At 43.9% G+C, this 21054-nt stretch overlaps 1 protein-coding gene across 8 annotated transcripts in view; it reads left to right on the top strand.

Annotated features, from left to right (window-relative positions):
- DOCK6 (dedicator of cytokinesis 6) overlaps positions 1-21054 on the top strand; it is a 439831-nt gene that overhangs the window by 397427 nt on the left and 21350 nt on the right. For 5 of the 8 annotated variants that reach the window (XM_078684817.1, XM_078684835.1, XM_078684844.1 and 2 more), the window contains 6 exons: positions 189-314; positions 1528-1617; positions 12352-12588; positions 14113-14256; positions 18606-18712; positions 20034-20201. In XM_078684817.1, coding sequence (XP_078540943.1) covers positions 189-314; positions 1528-1617; positions 12352-12588; positions 14113-14256; positions 18606-18712; positions 20034-20201 — 872 coding nt within the window. Of the gene's footprint in view, positions 1-179; positions 315-1527; positions 1618-12351; positions 12589-14112; positions 14257-18605; positions 18713-20033; positions 20206-21054 lie in introns of those variants that run through there. The other 3 variants (XM_078684827.1, XM_078684879.1, XM_078684870.1) reach the window with 2 other exon arrangements.

A 21054-nucleotide genomic window follows, 5' to 3' on the forward strand; every position in this document is an offset into this window, starting at 1 on the left:
GTTTCCAACAAGCACTGAGCTCCATTTAAAAAAGTGGACGAATTGAGTTACACGATTAACTAAAAATCATGGCAGCGAGCTCTCATGACCCACCTGCTGATCATAGGCTGTATGCGCTGGGTTCTCTTGGCGATGCACCATGTTTTACTGGTGCCTAACATGTGTCATACCCCTTACAGGGCTTTCAGCGGATGTTTGGAACCTACTTCCGTGTCGGATTCTATGGCAGCAAGTTCGGGGATCTTGATGAACAGCAGTTTGTGTACAAGGAGCCGTCCATCACCAAGCTTGCTGAAATCTCACACCGACTGGAGGTAAGGCCTTGGGGTTGGATGCAGGGACACTAGTGTGTTGGTACTCGTCAACAAGCCTCTCTCTGACAAAATGGAGAATCTTACAATCTCAGGCATTTTAGTAAGTAAGTCAGTAGAAAATTCTCTTTATAAAAAATTGTGGACTGCAGCTTAAAGGAAGTACAGGGGTGCATGCCTGAAGTACACTGCTAAATAATAATCATCTAGTTGAATTATATTCCATATATCTACCAGACGTTTGATTTACCAGTACGTTATTGGGGTATTTCTAGATTTTTGTTGAAATTTTGTGATACAGGTGGTATACTATTACCCTTTCCCAAAGCATCACACGTCGTTTTCACGAAGAAATGTCTCTTGGGTACTGAAAGGGACAGAAACTGCACTGATTTTTAGTTCAATGCTGACCTTATTATGACAAGAACTCTCTGCTGTGCGCCTCCTGTCCCTACCTTTTAATTCCAGAGTGAGCAGTTTGAGCTCCATATTTTTCCCCATAATTTCACACCTGACCTGCTTTCTATCATACGTAATTTGAAAAGGTGACAAATTCTTTCATTCTATCTTCTGGAGCGGTCAGTCAGTGCCTTGGGTCAGTCACAAATCTGGATTCCAAATTTCCACATAAAACATTGTTGTTGGCCCCAGGCTCAGGATGTTTCCTATGTTTTGAACTCCTATCTCTGTCTACATGGCTGCTTCTTTGGAGGGTATTTTAGTTAATGGATTCAGACAAAAGCATTCTCCTGTTGTTTTTTTGAGCATTTTTGCCTCCTGTTAGCCTGTGGATGGTAGGACAGAAGAACCATACAGGTTTTCTCTATTGGCTACTGAGAATAGAACATAGGCACGTCTCCAAGGACAAACTCACTCTCTAGTGCCTGGCTGCATCTCTTCCAGGCACAACTTTTCTGTATTGTCGCCATCCACAACCTCTTTCACCGTGCACCGCTGTGCATGTGTGAGAATTTCAGACTTGTGGTGGTTAGTTTTTAAATATACAGAAACCGCATACTGCATAAAAACTACACAAGTATAATTTTTTCAATACCATTAGTTTTTCTAGGTAGGCCTCCTAGGACTGACCTTGTGATGAGGGTTTGGTGGTCTGTGACTGCTGCCTGCTGGCTGCCGGGGTGACCTCAGCAGAAGGTGTTCCATCCAGGGTGTTCCAAGTGCTTTAGTTGATAATTCTGCACCATTTTCGTTTCAGGAGTTTTATGCCGAAAGGTTTGGAGATGACATGGTGGAGACTATAAAGGATTCTAACCCGGTGGACAAAAGCAAGCTAAATGCCAACAAGGTAATGTGTGTGGTGTTTATGTACTGAGTCATGTGTCGTGTGTGTTTATGATGATCTGTTTGGGTGATCGCCTTGTGCCCTGTGTTTGTTTGCCCTATGTATGTGCTTTATATATTGGTGTCTGAATCTTTCTGGTGGGGGAGGGGGTGCTTGGCAGTCTATCTAGTTGGTATTAAAAACAAGCATTTGCAATGCAATAGGTCTTGCATTTGCGAGATTTTGAGCTATTGCCGTTGTAAATGACAATGTCTCTACCCTTGCAAACATGCCTCGGGGTACGCTGCACCTCCATCCTGGTGAGTGAATTTCTGTGCTCCTCACGAGCTAAGAAAACGAAGCTTGAGCAGAAGCTCGAATGGAGCATCTAGCTCCCTGTTGAATGCATGGGATACAGCTTCAGCACAGGCAACACTTACCTGTAAGGTGCGATATGGCTCGAGCGCACATAGGTTGTCAGCTGTGAAAGAAAAGTAGATGGCTCTGAACGTAAGCTTTAGACGCTTAATTGAAATAAAGTTCCCACGGACAGCCTCTCATTTTAGCACACACGCAATAAACAAGCATGTGTAATGCAATACGTCTCGCATTAGTGGGAGTTTGAGATATTGGCATTGTAAATGACAATGCCTTTCATGTATGTGTTTTGAAAACCTGCAAGGGGTGTGTAAACCTGCACATGTTTCCTCAGTCATAGCTTGCGAGAAGCAAGGCTGGCAGTAAACAAGGCGCAGTTACTGTCAGCCTTGCTTCTCGCAAGCAACAACTATAAGTACAAAGCGCATGTTTACGCACCGTTTGATGGTTTTTTAAACACATAAATAAAAGGCATTGTCATTTACAATGCCAATACTCAAACTCTCGCAAATGCGATACCTATTGTATTGCAAATGCTTGTTGAACATATTCATCTGAAACTGCCATTGTAGAGGCCGCAGCAATGATGAGTATCAGAAAGTCACATGACTGCCTCTGCTTTCTCTCCTCCAAACTTAGGCTTCTACCAAAGTCTCCAAACTAATTACAATTGACTTCTTGTGGATCAGGTACCTTATCAGGTGAAGAAAGAAATTACCATGGGCAGTCAAAGGGCTCGAGGTCAATAGAGAATAGCAAAATCAGTTTGCATGGATTAGACAAAAGGTCCATTCTACAGCGCCTAGCGGATTAACGTTTAAGTGGATATCTTTGAACTGTAAGTCATCATTTGCAACAGAGAGGTCTTAACAGGATAGCCTTAGAAACACTTAAGGTATTTGGATTTTTTTTGTTATGGAAGCACTGTTAAAGCTATCTGGGTATTTACTTTATATTCTGATTCATCCTGGATTATTTCACAGTTTACGTTAAAGAAGAATAAAAGGGATAAGCGGAATTTGACTTTAACCTCATGAGAGAATAGAAACCGCAGCTGCAAAGAGACTTTACCTTTGGGAGAACACAAGCCACTGCCTCCAAAAGGTCATACGTAGGCAAACAGGCAGGAAGGGATTGTGCAGATTTGCTTACAAAGGAAAATACTGTTGTCATTTTACTGGCGTACCGTTCTGGACACTCAAACAACCGAGCATGCCTTCTGCCCTTACTTGTCCTATGCAGTGCTGAGCAGACAGTAACTGTGGAATGTGCAAGAAGGGGATTGAGGATGTAGTGAACCTCTTTCCACTACTATTACCCTGCAGATATTTCTGCAAATTACTAAAACATCAGCCACAGAGAGTCAAATCTGAATTAATAATAGGTAGAGACAGTCACTAAAGTCTGTCACCGAGCATGTGAACTGTAGCCTTTAACATGATTACTAAATAGATTTGGGGGGAAACGAGCTTTGCATACATTGGCATCACCTTGAGTGAAAAGCGATAATTCTGTCTGTCGAGAAGAGCAGCCTCATATGCAAACATCTTACCTTCTGTTATGAGCCTGCGCTGTCCCAAGGTCGCATTATTTGGCGGCTTCAGCCGAGGAGACTGGACTCGGAGGGTGCACAGTCCGTGACTTGCTGGTACAGACCAGGGCACAACCCCTTTGTCACTTGCTCTGCCAGCCAGAGTGCAGATTGTCTTCCAGGTAAGGGAAAAACAAAGTATATTGTGCCTTTGATCTGACATCCGATCCCGCAGCAGCACACTTACAATATACATTTGCGATACTTCGATATGTAGATTGGGCTAATAAAACATCGGTTAAGACAATTCACATACATTCAGTTTAATTGTTCATGCAGTAGAGACGTGGCATGGTGCATGTAATTCCTGCAGCCTCTTCCGTTCATACTACATGTTCAGAGAGCCTGGGCAAGCAGAGAGTACAGCCACCCATGCCACAAGTGTACTGTGAAATAAAGAGACCTTACTAGCTGCTGCGTCTGGGTTCACTGAGTCCACGTGTCCTGAGCCTGTGTGCGACCGCCATTGCTCAAGGGCAGCATCCCACGAATGGTGTGGTGGCCGTAATTTTAAAACAAAAACAAAAGTGAAAGCATGCATGGCGCCCAGAAAATTTAAAAATGAGAAGTGGCCGCCATTGCTCAAGGGCAGCGTCCCGCGAGTGGTATACCGAGTGGTATACAGGGCACTGGGAGGGCCAGCTTTGATGCTTTTTCCCAAAAACAATAATGATCAAATGGGCGATGTGCTACATCATGCGCAGCGCCCATGCATATTAGATTAAGCGGGCGCTGTGATGCATATTAATTTAAGCATGGCACCCATGCATATTAAATTACTTTAAGGGAGCACCAAGATAATGTGCAGCGCTGTGCATATTAAAGTAAAGAGGGGGCCGTGTTAATGATAGAGCCCAGTCTGGCACGTTCTGAAATAAAAAATAAAAAAAAATGTTTGCCTTACACAGGGCCCCTCGCATTGCATGCTGCTTGTTATGAGCGTTTATTAGGTGAAACAAGGCTGGGTAAAAAAAAAATCGGTTGCTGGAAAGCATGTCCCGCCTGCAACAGCTGGTAGGAGAAAGTCCTATAAAAAAATGGAGCTTTCTGTCTTTTATTAAAACATCCCGAGTAACAACACAAGTAAAAGGGCCAGTCCTCATGCGAGGTTACAAAAGTAGAAAAGGCGGTACTAAGGAGGGACTACTTTGCCTATTGACGAATCAAAAGAAACCATTCAGAAACAACAGGAGCCAATTCAAAAGACGGGTGAAAAATAGGCGGAGCTTCAAGTCCATACTTAAATACAGCATGTCTTGAAAAAACAGCGCAAGCGCTGCCTTGGCGAGACCTAAAAACAAAAACGATATGTGCTGCTAATACGGAGTCCCCTTACCTCTTCTATGGCGGCAGCGCCACTCGTCCAGGTCAATTTAGGAAGTACTGCCTCTGTGCTTGCCTGAGTTAAATGGACAAAAGTAAGAAGAACCATCTGACCTCAGCACAGGATAATATGGCAGAAACTAAAAAGCTCACCTTGTAGTGCGCAAGTGGAGTAATAGAAAAAAGATCGTATTGCACATGTGCAAAACCAAGACATAGAAAAAAACTCCTGTGATGCACATGCGCGTATATATGTGTGTTTGTTTGGGGACTTGTGTGTCTGGAAATGCAGGTCCAGTTTAGTAAACAAAAGGTGCGGCGGCTGCCATTAGTTAATGTGAAGGAGCATTTTTTAAGTTAAAGCATGGCGTACTGCAAAAAAATAAAAAACAAAACAACATTGGAATTGGTCCCCCCCCCCTTGCCCCACATGCCGCTTGCTCTGAGCGCCCCGGGCTGAGCTCTGAAGAGTCCGCATCCGGCGAGCGGAAGAAAATAATTTGCGGAGGTCTGTATGTAATTTAAATAAATATAAAAATATTTTGGTGCAGAATGCGCAACAAAACAAAGGCGCAAGGGTGCCCTGTTAAAGATAAAGCGTGGTGTGGCGTGTTACAAAAATATTTTATGTACAGAAATGGTTGTGGGAGAGCATGTCCTGAGAAAGTTATTTAAGAAAATAGTGCTCGAGGCTGTAATTAAAACATCCCGAGTAACCAGACATGTAACAGGAGGTGTCCTCCTGGGAGGTTACAACAGGAGAAAAGGCGGTACTAAGGAGGGACTTCTAAGCCTGTTGACCAATGAGAAGCCATAATTTACAAAGGACAGTGACAGAAGCCAATTAAGAAGATGAGCAGAAAGTGAGCGGAGGTTCATGTCCATATACTGAATACAGCCTGTCTCGAAGAGAGAGCGCAAGCTCTGCCTAAAAAGTACCCTGAAACTATCTTCAGTTAGACAGGGTGAAGGTGACTAGCTTTGTGCCGCTCTCTGATATGGCTTGTAGAATGTGCATGTTGTGCTCTTTTATTTATGCACACCTTTATTAAATGTATAAAAATGTTCAGAAACAATCACACACAACGACTCACAGCAAAGAGTTAAAAAGTGCTGTGGGGGCTCAGAGACCACTATGGTGTAGCAATAAGGCCAGTTTTAATGCCAGAGTCTATTCTCACTTTTCACGGTGAGGGTTAATAGCAGGGGAACTATGGGGTGCAGCACGGTTCCTGTTGATGCTGATGGCCTTGCCTTGCTCAAAGCCAGGGCCTATTCCCATTTTTTGCAGTGAGGGCTCTTAAAGGCAAAGGACTTGAGATCAGCTTATTGGGTAGTGACTTTGCCACGTTCAAAGCCGTTGTTCATTCCAGTTTTTCACTGAGTGCCAAGGGCAATTCAGCGTAGTGCCCGGTGAGGCTCGTTGCCTTGCTATGTTTAAAGCCTGGGCCTATTCCAACTTTTCACAATGATGACTAAAAGTATGGGACTTGGAGATTAGCCTGATGCCCGATTAGGCATGTGGCCTTGCCAGTGTCAAAGCCGGGGTGTATTCCATCTTCCCGCATTGAGGGCTAAGGGAGAAGAGAACTGGGGTCAATGCCCAGTGAGGATAGTGGCCTTGCCACTATCAAAGAATAGGCCTCCTCTATCTTCGCCTAACAAAGACTATAGGTGAATAGTCCGAGACCACCATTGGGCGCTGCCGAGTCCTGCGACCTTACCACGTACAAGGCACGTGCCTAGTCGATATTTCAATAGCAAGGCCTAAAGGTGGGGTTGATGGCCTAGAAATCACCATCAGGCTTGGGTAATGTGGCGGTCTTAGCACCTACATGTCCTGGGTGTGCTCTTGATCTCCGCAATGGTGTCCGAAGAACTGAAAACTGAGATAGCATACTCTTATTTTTCACATACCGGCCTAGAGCTGTGAGGATTTTGGAGACATTATTGGTGCTGTAGAGACTAGGGACAATGACCTCTATATGTTTGGGGCTCATTCTACTTCCCTTAGCTCGCCGGTGTGGTGAAGCGGTCAGAGTTGCCGCTTTCTTCAAGGTACTATGACCAGATGATCCAATAACCAGAATATTCCACAAACATTGAGGTAGGACTATACTTCGACCGTCAGGCACATTCATTGACAGTGGTCTCCAAAATAGAAAACAAAGAAGGTGAGGCAGTAAAGGACACTTAATGCAACTTTTACACCTGCCTCAACGAGATTGCTTTCTGCTACAGACTGTTTCCTTTTTGTGCACTTAAAGACTGACATGAAAACGTGCCTCCCTCTATGTTCAATCCGAATGGATCCCCTCGAACAGAGACATATACATGTACTAAAGTTTCTGAAATGTGCCCCGGGTCAGATGGGTAAAAAAAACGCAGAAAACAATGCAGCCCCGACTAACCCGGGCGTCGGCTCGCCCTGCTAAGGGGCGCCAATGGTCAGCGTTGAAGCTTTCGCATGGGGTACTGTTTCAAGGAAAGGCGCCAAAATCTGTCTGGAAGGCCCGGCCTTGGTCCGGGGCCTGCTCTGTTTCCCCGCGTCGTGCTGGGCGCCAGCTTCCCTCCCGGCCGCTGCCTTTTACTGTATATGGAGCCGTAGATACTCCCGGTGGGCGGGATCCGCCCTGCTGCAGGAATGCTGCCCGATCCGCCCCTTTGACTGGTTTATAAGGACACGCAGTTATTATAAACAGAGCCGGTGCAGTTTTATAATCTGCCTTCTCGTCCCCAACGCCTGGTCTTATAAGGATTGCCACCATACGGGGCAAAGAGCGCGCCCAGCAGAGGCGCAGCTGTCAGCAGTGTAGCAGGTGCAGTGGCACCGGGGGCGTGATATGGGGCCCACTACACAGCACTGTCGAACCAGGGAGTTGTGCCATTTTCCTTAATCACATTATACATTTGTCACTGGAGCTCACCGCCCTATCTTTGCTCTGGTCACTCGCAGGAAGCAGAGGTGTGTCTGACCAATGACCCTTCTATTCACCAGGACACCAGAGACTTGAAAAACATGACATTTTGACAACTTTTTACTATTGCTCACGTTGTGCTGCTCTGGTTTGCTTTTCGGAGGCCCAAGACACAATTCCCCTCATGAGTTAAAACACTGTGTGTTTAGTGTGGTAAAGGGGTAAGCAGCCACTGGGGCAGGGAGGTAAGTAAAAAAATCAAATGTTCGCCTGCTCATACGCAAATTGCTGAAATAGGAAAGACTCGTGCGCAAAACCAACAGACTGTGACGTCAAAGCCGCAAGTCGCTTGGCCAAGTCAACCACAAGTAAAGTCGGAAATGTCTTTGCACTTTGCACCATATATGCAATTTATAAGAATAAGGGGGCATGAAAGGGACAGCACCTCCCGTTACCAATTACAATGATGCGTCCATTAGAGGGTAGGCGAGCCCACAAATTAACAGCCAATGATCTGACTCGGCTTATAGAGCCCTTGCACGAGCCGAGCCTTGAAAATGTTTACTATGTAATAAAAAACCACGTAAATATGATACCCTCTCTTTAAAAATTCAAAAAAACGTATTTTTGTTAATATGTGGGAGCTTTGACATTAAAACGGCTCATGATGGCAGTGCAGTGAGAAGGACTTATTGAAAGTTAATGTAAACCCAGTACGTGGTCCTGATTATTTATAATAGAGCCACGTTATAGTCTGATACATGAAACATAATAGGTTTTTACTGCTGGTAATCTGAACTCGTATATTTGAAAGGTCCTTCTTACACCATAAAGAAGAAAAGGGAGTTTTGGTGAAGTAAAAAGTTGCCTAATATCACACAATTTAAGCGGGGATTCCGCAATTTATCCAGATCTAGGTTTGACTGTGTAAGGCTGGGTATATATCTGCCTTTCCTTGTGTGGATAGTTTGTCTTGTTACCTCTTTGCACACTTTCTGTAGTTTTTATATAGCTCGAACTTGACTTCACGGTATTGAAGAACGTTACGTGAGGGCCATTTACATTGCACAAGGTCACATGCCTTCGTTATAGGCAAGGGCAGATTACGTGATGTGCCGACCACCGTAGCGTTAGTAAACCAATGATGCCACACTACTGCCTCCTCAAAGGAGAGGGCATTGGATTTGCATGAGGGACCGCTTCCACTTCCGGAATGTGGGCTCAGCCCTAGGTGGAGAGAGGCGCTATATTCTCTCTCGGTGCCATTCACAGTTTGCCTACTTTGTTTTAATCACGTCAGGGGCTGCAATTAAAACGAAATAAAAGACAAGCGGCGTGCTGTCTCGTGCAAACCATAACCCCACCCGTCACAACTTCCCGCAAGGAGAAATAAGCTGAATGAATGCCATCCAAATGATGTGTGCGGCAGAAGGTTTGCAACCTGTCCCTTTGAGGCACGAGGGTCTGGCGTTTCCCTTCAGCCGCAAAAGGAGCAGCTCGGCACATCGCAGTACACAAATATGCGTTTAACCCGGCTCTTTCGTACACGTCAGACCCTAAGTGTTATTCTTGCAAGTGGATACCAAACTTTGAAATGCACTGCCAACAAATTTAGATCTCCACCATGTGTGGTTGATAAAGTCTATAGGCAAGGATTTTTCAAAATGAAGGACGCTGTATTCGTGGATATCAAAAAGTTCAAAGTTCCTTTAATAAACCATTGTGGTACCAGCCAACGCGTTTCGTTCCGTCAAGCGGAACTTCTTCAGGGCGCAATTAAAGTTGAGATGAGATGCAAATCCGTTAACCCGATGCCGGTAAATAATGAACAAAGTAGGTCCAAAATCAAGGATTTTCGTTTCATTCGTTTTTCGGTTTAATTCGTTCTTTCGCAGACAGACAATTTATTGCCAATTATTTTAGAATTTCTATTGATGATATATAGCATATACCTTATGATTTCAGCGGATATATTTCTTAGAGAGTATTCCTATTTCTTCATCACAATTTTCGATATGCTTGGTATTTTCAATTTTCATGGGGCACTAGCCTTGAATCCCACAACGTGCACGTCATGCACCGTTAAATAGTCAAACATCTAAATCCTCAGTTGACTCTTAGTTCCCAATCATTTAGAGGCAGTAACCTATTAGGGTCGAAATATAGAACCCCCGGTTGGCGTCTCAAAAGTCCGCGCGCCAAATCCTTGCCGGAATTCGACCCTAATAGGTTACTGCCTCTAAATGATTGGGAACTAAGAGTCAACTGAGGATTTAGAAGTTTGACTATTTAACGGTGCATGACGTGCACGTTGTAGGATTCAAGGCTAGTGCCCCATGAAAATTGAAAATACCAAGCATATCGAAAATTGTGATGAAGAAATAGGAATACTCTCTAAGAAATATATCCGCTGAAATCATAAGGTATATGCTATATATCATCAATAGAAATTCTAAAATAATTGGCAATAAATTGTCTGTCTGCGAAAGAACGAATTAAACCGAAAAACGAATGAAACGAAAATCCTTGATTTTGGACCTACTTTGTTCATTATTTACCGGCATCGGGTTAACGGATTTGCATCTCATCTCAACTTTAATTGCGCCCTGAAGAAGTTCCGCTTGACGGAACGAAACGCGTTGGCTGGTACCACAATGGTTTATTAAAGGAACTTTGAACTTTTTGATATCCACGAATACAGCGTCCTTCATTTTGAAAAATCCTTGCCTATAGACTTTATCAACCACACATGGTGGAGATCTAAATTTGTTGGCAGTGCATTTCAAAGTTTGGTATCAAATTGATTTTTCCCAAGGATTTGGGATATACTCTCAGGGCAGGGAGTATTTGAAACTTGCACGCCATTTGAAAAATTAAGTTTATACAAATATTGGTGATATTTGAGTTGGTGCTTTGAAGGTGTTAAAGTGGTCCACTGCCCATATTGTGTTGTATAAAATTTTATTCTTGCAAGTGGTGTGGGTGCAAAGATGTTTTTAATCCTATCAAATGTGTATACAATACTGTACTTCAGCATGAAAACCTGTTCTCTGGTGACACTTTAAGTTCGCAGACTGTTAACAGTAGACACATACTGGTAAAACAAATGGTATACCGTGTGAATAAGAACGTTGATGTTCTTTCCTGCAAAATGCACACTTGCACAGAAATGTCTGCGTTCGTTTTCGGCACTTAATTAGGACACATAATAAAGTAGCGTGAATAACTCTGGCTTGGCTGGGTTCTGTTAACGAGAAAATTATCTTGCTAAGAGGAGAAAAAACGTGGCGAAGGAAAACCGGGAAACTTTGTTGAAGGGTGAAAATTGTGAACTGCACAACCCTCATTATTTCTAGACTCAGCGCTGTGTTCATTTCGTCAGCCTAGCTCTTTGTTCCTCCTTTTGTCTGTCTCCAAGCCTCTGACACACGTTCCTGCTTTATTCTTTTAATCCTTTTCCTCATCCTCCCATTGCCCTCCTCCTTTCACCCATCTCCACTTCATTTATCTCCTCTCATTCTTTCCCCTTCATTCCTTTCTTAGCTCCTACCCCTCGTCTAAAGCCTTCTCATCTTTTCTTTACCCTGCTTCACTCCCTTCTCCTTCTGTTGCCTCTCTCTTGTCGTTTCTCTTTGCCTAGTTCTATAACCCTCTTGTAACCCTTTGGATTTCTCTCTTTCCTCCCTTTTTTTCTCGTTGGCTCCTCCTGTCGTTTCCTCTTCTTTCCATGCTTTTCTTCTCTGCTTCTTTCTCTCGTTCCTGCTTTCCATTCTCACTCTACACTTCGCTCCCGCTCTTCCATAACCTTTGCCTTTTCGTCCTCTGCACCGTATCCCTCTCTGCCATTTGTCTGATCCCTTCCCTCATTTTACTACTCTCCGCCCCCTTTCTTTCTCATTAGTCTCTTCTCTACTCTTCTGCCTCTATCTCTCTTGCCCCCTCTTCCTCACTCGCATTTCACTCTCCCTTTCTATTCACTTTTCCCCAGCCTTCTCCCGGCCCTCCCTGCTGTACCTTTCAGTTTTATCTCCCCTTTGTAACCCTTTCTGTCTGTACACCTATCCCTCCCCCATTCCCCCTCCTTTTCATTCTCACTCTTCCCGTCTTTCTTCCCTGTGTCCCATTATTTGTGCCCTGGGACGGGTATGCCCAGACGTTGGTCCCGTGCTCTCCATGCCACTGGAGTCATGCTATCCTGGCTGATGAGGCTGAAAGCCCGAAACCGGTTCTAGGATGCTTGTTTCCAGTTCAGGGAGGACCTGGCCTGGCAGTTCGGTCTGGACTGTTCCCATTGGGCACAGGGTCAAGACTGATTTGCATATGGCTGGGTCCAAACTGGAATGGCATGGTGAGCAAAAAAACGATGGATTTAGGTCCAGATCTCTGTACTGGGGTGAATGTATGACATTGTTCAGCATTCTGTCCATCAATTGTTCCTTTTTTCATTATTTGTTGTCTTCTCCACTGCTCCATATTCTCTTGCCACTTCTCTCCCATCCATAACTCGTCACCTCAACTTCTCTCTCCACTTTCGTCCTCTGACCACAGGCTTACATCCAGATCACCTACGTGGAGCCCTACTTCGACACCTACGAGCTGAAGGACCGCATCACGTACTTCGACAAGAACTACAACCTGCGTAACTTCATGTTCTGCACGCCCTTCACCCTGGACGGGCGCGCGCACGGCGACCTGCACGAGCAGTACAAGCGCAAGACCATCCTCACCACTTCGCACGCCTTCCCCTACATCAAGACTCGGATCAACGTGGTGCACAAGGAGGAGGTACAGGCCCGGGGGGAGGAGGGCGGGGCATGGGTCCGCGGGAGTCCCCCAACGCCTTAAGCATCACGACCAACGTGCACGAGGATGACGTGGTTACAGGGTCCACAGGGCAGGGTCCACGGGCCCAGGGCTAGGGTGACAGACGTCCCTGATTTCCACGGACAGTCAAGGTTTTCATAGAACTGTTGTGACGTCCCAACTCTTTCCCTACTTTTCAATAAATGACCCATTTTTTGGGGCAAAGATACGGATTAGTAGTCTTGTAAATGTGTGTGAATATATATATACACATATACATACATACATACATATATATATACGTACACATTTACATAGCTATGCAAAAACCGAGACAGGCCAGACTTTAAAGTATCACAAAAAATGTTAGTCCTACTTTTATGTCTGGCCTCCACCGGTTTTTGATTCACAAATTCTGGTCACCCTACCCAGGGCCTCAGGGTAAGAGGAGCATGTTTAGGACTGCAAGAGAGGTGCGGGACTCCTCAGCTTCTACGTCAGATCCTCGCTGTAAAACAAAAGGGAAGGTGCAGGACTCGAGAGTAGGCGCCCAGGCTCCAATGGCCTAGGGTATAAAGTGGGGTCAGTGGATCCTCTTATAGAAGGAACCAGATCAGCCTGATGTACTAGCAGGTGCTACCGGCCCGGAGAGCCCAAGGGAAGGAAGGTGCATACGTAGGCGTGGTGGAAAGAAGGGCTCCAACTGCCAGTATGTAGTCTATGTGTTCAAGGAGGAGGTGGCTTACCAGAGAGGGTGGGGGGGGGGCATAAGCACGGGGCGAGGACCCCAGGGAAGATGGGGGGGATGCATGGACTGACACAGGGTGTGGGGAATCCACTCCAGAACCCCCCACACCAAGACCCAGATCAAGGTGGTCCACAAGAAATTTCGGGGCCCGGAGGCAGGACCCCATGGGAGAAGGGCATACATAGGATTGAAAGAGGGACCAGAGGGGAACCCTCAAATTCCTACATGAAAACAGAATCAGCACACTAGGCTTTGAGGAGGGGCTAGAGCTGGGACGCAGTGGTCCCAAACACTGAACCAGGGGCCTGGGGACAAGACAGGCTTGCATGGGACTAAAGAGCAACCTGGAGTTAAATCACCCCACTCCTTCAAGATCGTGATCAAGGTAGTGTCCTGGGAAAAGGGCTTGCCTTCCCCTCCATTGATTGTTCGATAAGCTTTTACACTGCCTGTCATGTTCCTCCCACATCTGAGGTCTATGTGCCATCATGCTCTCAGAATCACCCTGTCTCCCTCAAGGGTTCCATCTGTTCCCATAATCCTCACTTCTCCTTCCATGGTTTCTGGTACTCCCAGAATTCCCCTCAAGAGTATCATGCCAAAGACCCTTGTGCTCAAGTGTCATCTGCTGTCCCTCAGGTTTTCCTTTGTTCCCAGAATCCTTTGTTTGTCCAATGGTTCCTGGTGTTCTGAAATTATCCTCTCTGCCTCCAGACGTCCCGGTGCCCCCAGAAGCCTAATTTCTTTCTCTTTTGCAGAACATTCTGATCCCAATTGAAGTAGCCATTGAAGATATGCAGAAAAAGACGCAAGAGCTGGCATTCGCCACACATCAGGACCCGGCTGATGCCAAGATGCTACAGATGGTGCTGCAGGGCTCTGTGGGCACCACAGTGAACCAGGTATTGTCACCGAAGAATCCAAAAGGTGGATGGGAGTCGTTCTAGCCAGAGTTCATTTGACACAACCACTGTCCTGGTCGTTATCTCCTGACCGAACAAGACGCTCTTCTGAAAATCTCCATATATCCTGGGCCCCTGGAATTATGCAGCAGGAGGTGGCCAAATTATGCGGCAGGGTTGAGTAAATTATGCATCAAGAAAAGGCATAATATGCGGCACCTTTTATTATTTAATCATTTTCTTACTAGGCAACACTCGCTGGGCATTGGTTGCACCTCATTAGTACCATTTAGCACCCAAATATAGCAATAAGCAACAACCGATCCATCTTTGCAAAGGGCCTTCCACTGCAAGACAATTCGTGTTGTTTCATTTTTAGTTGCGTTTGAACTGTTTGAGCTAGAAACAATTTTGCTTGTTAAAATGTGCAAAGTATATGGCAGATGATGGATTATGTGCCAAATGAGGCAAATCTATAATTATGCAAAAATCGATGGAGACGCACAATCACATAATTCCGGTGGCCTTGTATGTAGCCCAAGTTTTTGCATTCCAAACTTATTGATTCACATGCTACGCATTATTCTGTCATTTAGTGGTTTTGTCTGGAAAACGGGTTGGAATAAAAGAAACTTTATTTTGGGCGTTGTAAAAAAATCTGATTTTTAATTGGGACAGGTGACTGCCCTCTTCAAGGAGTGACCACAACCCTTTTTAATGTAACCCCTTAAAGTCCCATATTCAACAACATGAAAAGGGGCATCCCCAAAATCTAAAAAAAGACACAAACGTTCCAAGTATAAAGTCAACCAAAAACACCCACAGAACAGCTATTTTACTTTTCAGAATTTATTTTTGAAGTCATTTTAAATAGTACTCACATGATGACAAACACAGATAAATTCATTTTGATCATCTTATCACATATAAAAATGTCATTATATTAAATATTACAATAAGAGAAAATCATCAGCCAATGGGAAAAGAACATCAGCCCAGAGCCACATTAAACAATAAAAAAATGACGCACAATTCAGTCATTCCATCAATCAACCCCTAACTCATTACCACAAAATACATACACTCAAACTCAAACAGAGCATCATTTCATCATACATGTGAAGAAAAGCGCTGACGCGCGTTTTGGAAAAAAATCATTCAAGAGTTCTTTCATCAGGGCGCATATCATAAATCTAATAGTCGGCACGGTCTTTTAAGATCCAAATTGTAATCTAGGACCAATTTCTCAAATAAGTCATAGTCCCAATAAAGCCCCCCTTAAAGTCCCTAAATTAACATGAGCTCAACCCCCTCGTAAATATGGCATAGAGCAGACAAGCTTAATTTAGGATAATTTGAAAAGTATTTATGGAGTACAAAAACATGAATAAAGTGAAAGTTCAACACACAAATCTTGAAGCAAATAAGAAAAATAGACTAAAATTCAATAAACAAAATGACAAAAATTCAACACGTGGAATGGGATGTGTGAATTTTTTAAAAGGTTTAAGTAGGAATAGCACCAAGAAGCATAAAGCGCCAATGATTGTCAATGGCCTTGGTAGACCAAGACCTAGGCGCAATTTGACACTGCCCTCAATGGAATGTGTGTTGGATACACCAACCAGGTTTGTCCTGTTTGAAAATGTTACCTTCTGACTTTAGTCCTTCAAGTCACAATCCACAACAGGAGTACATGTCTGACTTTCCAGGACCACAGCATACGCACTTAGAGACTCACAGTGTGTCAGACAGAGGTAAAACAGCATGGTCCAGTCCAGTTGTCGCTGGGTAGTTGCAGGAAAATGCCTCTTGTAGCTTGTTGTGTGTGTCCTGGATACAAGAGAGAGAACAGGTTTCATCCTTTAGCACTCTTCTCAGGCAGACAGCAGATTCAGCCATCTTCTGATCTTACACGGGTCCAGTAGGGTTTTTTGAAGTAGGTGCCTGAAGATGCCACATTTATGACTGGCACAAGCTAGTGGGTGGAAATGAGTTGGGAATTTTTAAGGTGGCCGAAGCCTTCCACCACACTAAAACATGGTCTCTGTTGCTAAATGTGTGTGTTTGGGGTGTACTATGGTAACCCTGGTGTACTTCCACATCTAACACTGACTGTACTCACAATAAACCCAGAGACTGAATCCTGGTAGAACAAAGCAGGGATTTCTGGCAGCCAGGTAGTGAATATCCAGGAATTGTTTTGGCATCCTGTTGTGCTGCCTTTTCAAGTGCACCCCTAATGTTGTATGTAAAAACCCAGTGACAGAGGTCTGGTGGAACAAAGCACATCCATCAGCAAGCAAACAATGGATACACAGGTATTGTTTTGGCATCCTGTTTCTCGCCGTTTCAAGGGTGCTCCTAGTGTTATATTTAAAAACCCAGCAGATGCGTCGGGTAAGAATTGACACTCTAGCAGGATTTGACACTGTAAAGTCAAAAAGAGGCTCACTGTGATTGGAAAAACAATGGCCCTCGACTATTGATTAGGTTGACTTAGTCCACAAATAAATTTATAGCTTAGAAATGCGATTCAATCTGCATTTAAGGAATCAAGCTACATGGGAGACAAGGGTTAAAGGAAAAGCAAAAAACCAAACCCACATTTCAAATTCTGTATTTATCAAAAAAATGAGATGACACAAATATTTACATTATCTTCAACAGTTCAAATAAACGGCGCAAAGACTAAGAGATTAAAGTCAAGGTGAAAAGGGGTGCTCAAGTGGAGAAGAAAAGAGAAACATTAGAGCATAGATTCAATTATTTACAAAAAACACAATCAGACGGTATTATTTCCGCTGATTAGGTTTTTGTATATTACAGATACCCAGGCCCTTTGATTTTGTGGGTGTTACCCCATTGATTTAATGGTCACTGTGATTGGAGCCTGCCTTGCTGGGGGGGACAAAGGAAGGGCTGTGCCCAGGCATCAGCTAACATTTGCCTGTGACAGCAGACCTATGATGTTAATCCATGTCTTGGACCCATCCCCACTGGCCATCTTGTCAAGGAAGCAACAACACCTCCCCACACTCAGGCCTGTTTTTTCCTGCCGGGGGAATAGTTTTCACACCTCTGCAAATGTAATTTACTGGCTGGCAGAAATGAGAGGACAAATGCAAATGTAATCTCCTGGAATTCCAGGTAGGGATAACGTAACTTTCTAAAAGTTAATATGTACTGAAAAAGACTTAATTGAGTTGGATTTTTAATAACTTGAAAATAGGTGTTTAATTATTTTTCTTGCTAGTTCCATTTCCAAATTACAGTATTATTATTTGTAATATATACTCTGGTTTTCTACATAGGAGAGCTAGGCCTACCACAGTGAAAAATACCTTTTTGGGCCATGGCACTGTAAGGATGTTTTCACATTATATTTCTACATGTTCTACGTTTAACTACCATACAACCTGCCTTGTGAGCTCCAAGGCATAGGGGTGATTTATTGATATTTAAAAGGGAGGTTTTAACCTTTCAAAAGAGTTCATTATGACAGGACAAATAGCAGTTTTTGCACTTCCACAGACATTCTACACTGGTAGACCCGAAGCCATGTTTGCACCACCACTGTAGTGGCTAGCACAATAGGTGTTGCAGTCCACTATTCACATTTAATTTACAGGCCCTGGGTACTTTGTAACCATATACTAAGGGTTTATGTATAAGTTTAATATACTATTATGAATATGCCAATTTCACTATGTTTAAAGGGGGAGCACATGCACTTTGTTATTTGTTAGTAGGGTTAAAGTGCACAGAGTTCTAAAACCAGAAAAAATATAGGGTCTAGCAAAAAGGCAAAGAATCCGAAGTGACCACACAGAAAAGGCGAATTTCCTACAGGCGCCCAACAGAGGCATTGTCAGTCTTGAGCTGCAAACCTATTGTTACTGGTAAGTAACTTGTATCTTCTCTTGGCACCAGCATTAATGAAATATGGTTTCCAAGAGCTGATCCTCATAAGGTGTGGGGGAGGAGAGGACCCAATCATCACATTATATTTGCCGTGTATCTTTGGGCACCACCATATAACAGGTTGGTTTGCAAGTACCACGAGGGCAAGAGAGTTGTACGATATGAAAGAGTATTGTACTGAGACTTCGGGCCTCTCTCCCTCCACATTCTGCCATTTCCTGTTAGGGAGAAACATATCTCATTGGGGAGATAAATGATCCCCACTGTGTTATGAGCACCTCCAACAATTAGGTATGGCCACTGCCATGTCCAGTGGGAATTAGAGGATGCGGCCAGTCAGTCTAGAGCCACCTTTTCAGACGGTGGGACTTGAATCTGAGAAATCTCTAACATTTCCTATTTAACTCCTCCCTTTACTCCATCAGGGACCTCTGGAAGTGGCCCAGGTGTTCCTGGCAGAGATTCCAGATGACGCCAAACTTTTTCGGCATCATAACAAACTGCGGCTCTGCTTCAAGGACTTCACCAAAAGGTAAGATAGCCATGGGCAGTGCGACTTGGGTTAATGCAAGTACTGTGTAGTGCATGCACTTGGGTAGTGTTGGGGAGGGGGTTACCACATGTGTCTTGGAGGTCTGTTATGTTATGTTAATATAAATTTATAAAGCGCATTATCACCCAGGGGTATCTACGCGCTAATTTTATTGGCTGTCTATCCATATCGTTGGAGTATCAGAGCAGTGAGGCACTTTACAGAAATGTAGAGAATCAGGTAGCAATACAGATGGTTTGAAAGTAGTATAAAGAGGTTCAGGGCATGGCTGTATGGAGAGTTTGTGAGTAGGTCAGAAATGATGGTAGTAGGGTGGAGAGTTTCGGAGTAAGACAGCTGGTTTCCTGCAGTGCAGAGAGTTTGATAACAGTGTAGTGTGAGAGCAAGGCAGAGATTTTGAGGTCAGTGTAGATGTCATCATTGTCAGACAAAGACTTTCCTTGCAGTATAGAGATATTGATTGTAAGACAAATAATCTATGCAGGAAAGAAAATGTGATTGCAGTGCAGCATAAAGTGTGTGGTTACAGGATGAAGCATGTAATTGCAGGGTAAAAAGGGTGTTTGCAGGGTAAAGAGTGTGATTGCAGGATGGAGAGTATGTTTCACAATATAGTGTATGGTTGCAGTATAGAGTTTGCCGTATACAATATTTAATTACAGTGAAGTGATTGCAGTACACAGTGTTTTATTTCAATAGAGAGTGTGTGCAGTATTGAGACGTTGTGTGCAATGTGGAGAGTTTACAGAATAGATTTAGTATGATTTCAGTGGAGAGTGAGTGTGATTGAAGTACAGAGACATTCAGTGCAGTCCAGAGAAATTGAGTGTAGGGCACTGAAATTAATTGAGCACACCGAGTAATTGCGGGATAGAGAGTGTGATTGCGGGATGTAGAGTGTTATTGTGGAATAAAGAGTATGGTTGCACAATAGAGCGTATGCTTGCAGGTTAAAGGGTATGATTGCAGGTTAATAGGTATGATTTCAGGTTGAAGATTGTGATACAGCATAAGTAGCATGATCTCAGGGTAAAGAGTTTGATTGTGGGGCAGAGGGCTTATTTGTGAGTGACCTATTTGATGATCGCATAAAAAATGGAATCTCCAGCTAGAGTTTGAAACCAGAGCAGAAACTTTGAGAGCGCTATTGATTGGTGATCAGTCAGAATGGCCGGCTGCTTCGAGAGTAATACATTTTAAGTAAGGTAAATGTTTTAAGGACATGATGTCTCTTATTTACAAGACATTTCTTATCGGTTACAATATAAAGGCAGTAACATCAACATGCTTTTCTTTTTAGGTGTGAGGATGCCTTGCGAAAAAACAAGACCCTGATTGGCTCAGACCAGCGAGAGTATCATCGAGAGATGGAGAGGAACTATCACCGACTTAAGGAAGCTCTGAGCCCATTGATCAACAGGAAAATCCCCCAGTTATATACCCCGCTCATACCTCACACAAGCCACAGGTGAGAAATGTGGTACATCTGCAGCTTTTTTGCGGTGAAGGTTATTGGACATACAAGTGTTGCCTTGTGGGTGGGGGACGGTGTCCCAGTTTATTGCACACACCCAGTGCAAGTCAGGGGTCATTGAATATAATCCAAGGAGGGCATAGGTCATTGGATGTCCCCCATGAAGTTCCTGTATAGTCTAATAAGATCCCCAAAGACCCTTTGAAGATAATGTGTCAGTAGATTAAATTCATGTACCACATAGATCATCAAATACAATTAATGGAGGTCATCGATCATTAAATATACTTTTTGGAGGTCATAAGATAAACCCATGGAGGGTGGTAGGTCATCAAATGCACCCCTTGAGATCATGGGCCATTAAATACTCCTGGGGGATTCAGAGTTTCTCAAGTCCATCTTGTGGAAATGATGCCATTGTATTTAAAGTATGGAGATAAGAGGTTATCTGATTAATCCAAGGGAGACCATAGATCAGTGGTCATAGTCAGTGGGCGCACTCTCCGAGGAAAACATGGGTCACTGAGTAAACCCCATTGGATGTCATTAGAAATCAGATTCTTCCCATGGAGATCGTACGTCATCAAATCCATCTCGGAGAGTTGAAAACTTATTGAAAATTCCCTGTTGAGGTGAGAGTTGTCTGTTTTGTTCTATGGAGTCCACAAGGCAACAGATACTTCTCATAGAAGAAATAACCATTGGATACATCCCATGGAGGACATGGCATCAAATACACCCTGTGCAGCTCATAGTTCATCCGATAAAATCAGTGTAGGTAAAAGGCTACTGAAATCATCTCATGGCGGCTATAGGTTATTTGACACACCTTGTTGAGATCACAACT

The sequence above is a fragment of the Lissotriton helveticus genome, chromosome 1_1 (genome assembly GCF_964261635.1).
Source record: "Lissotriton helveticus chromosome 1_1, aLisHel1.1, whole genome shotgun sequence".
In the NCBI taxonomy this organism is placed as follows: domain Eukaryota; kingdom Metazoa; phylum Chordata; class Amphibia; order Caudata; family Salamandridae; genus Lissotriton; species Lissotriton helveticus.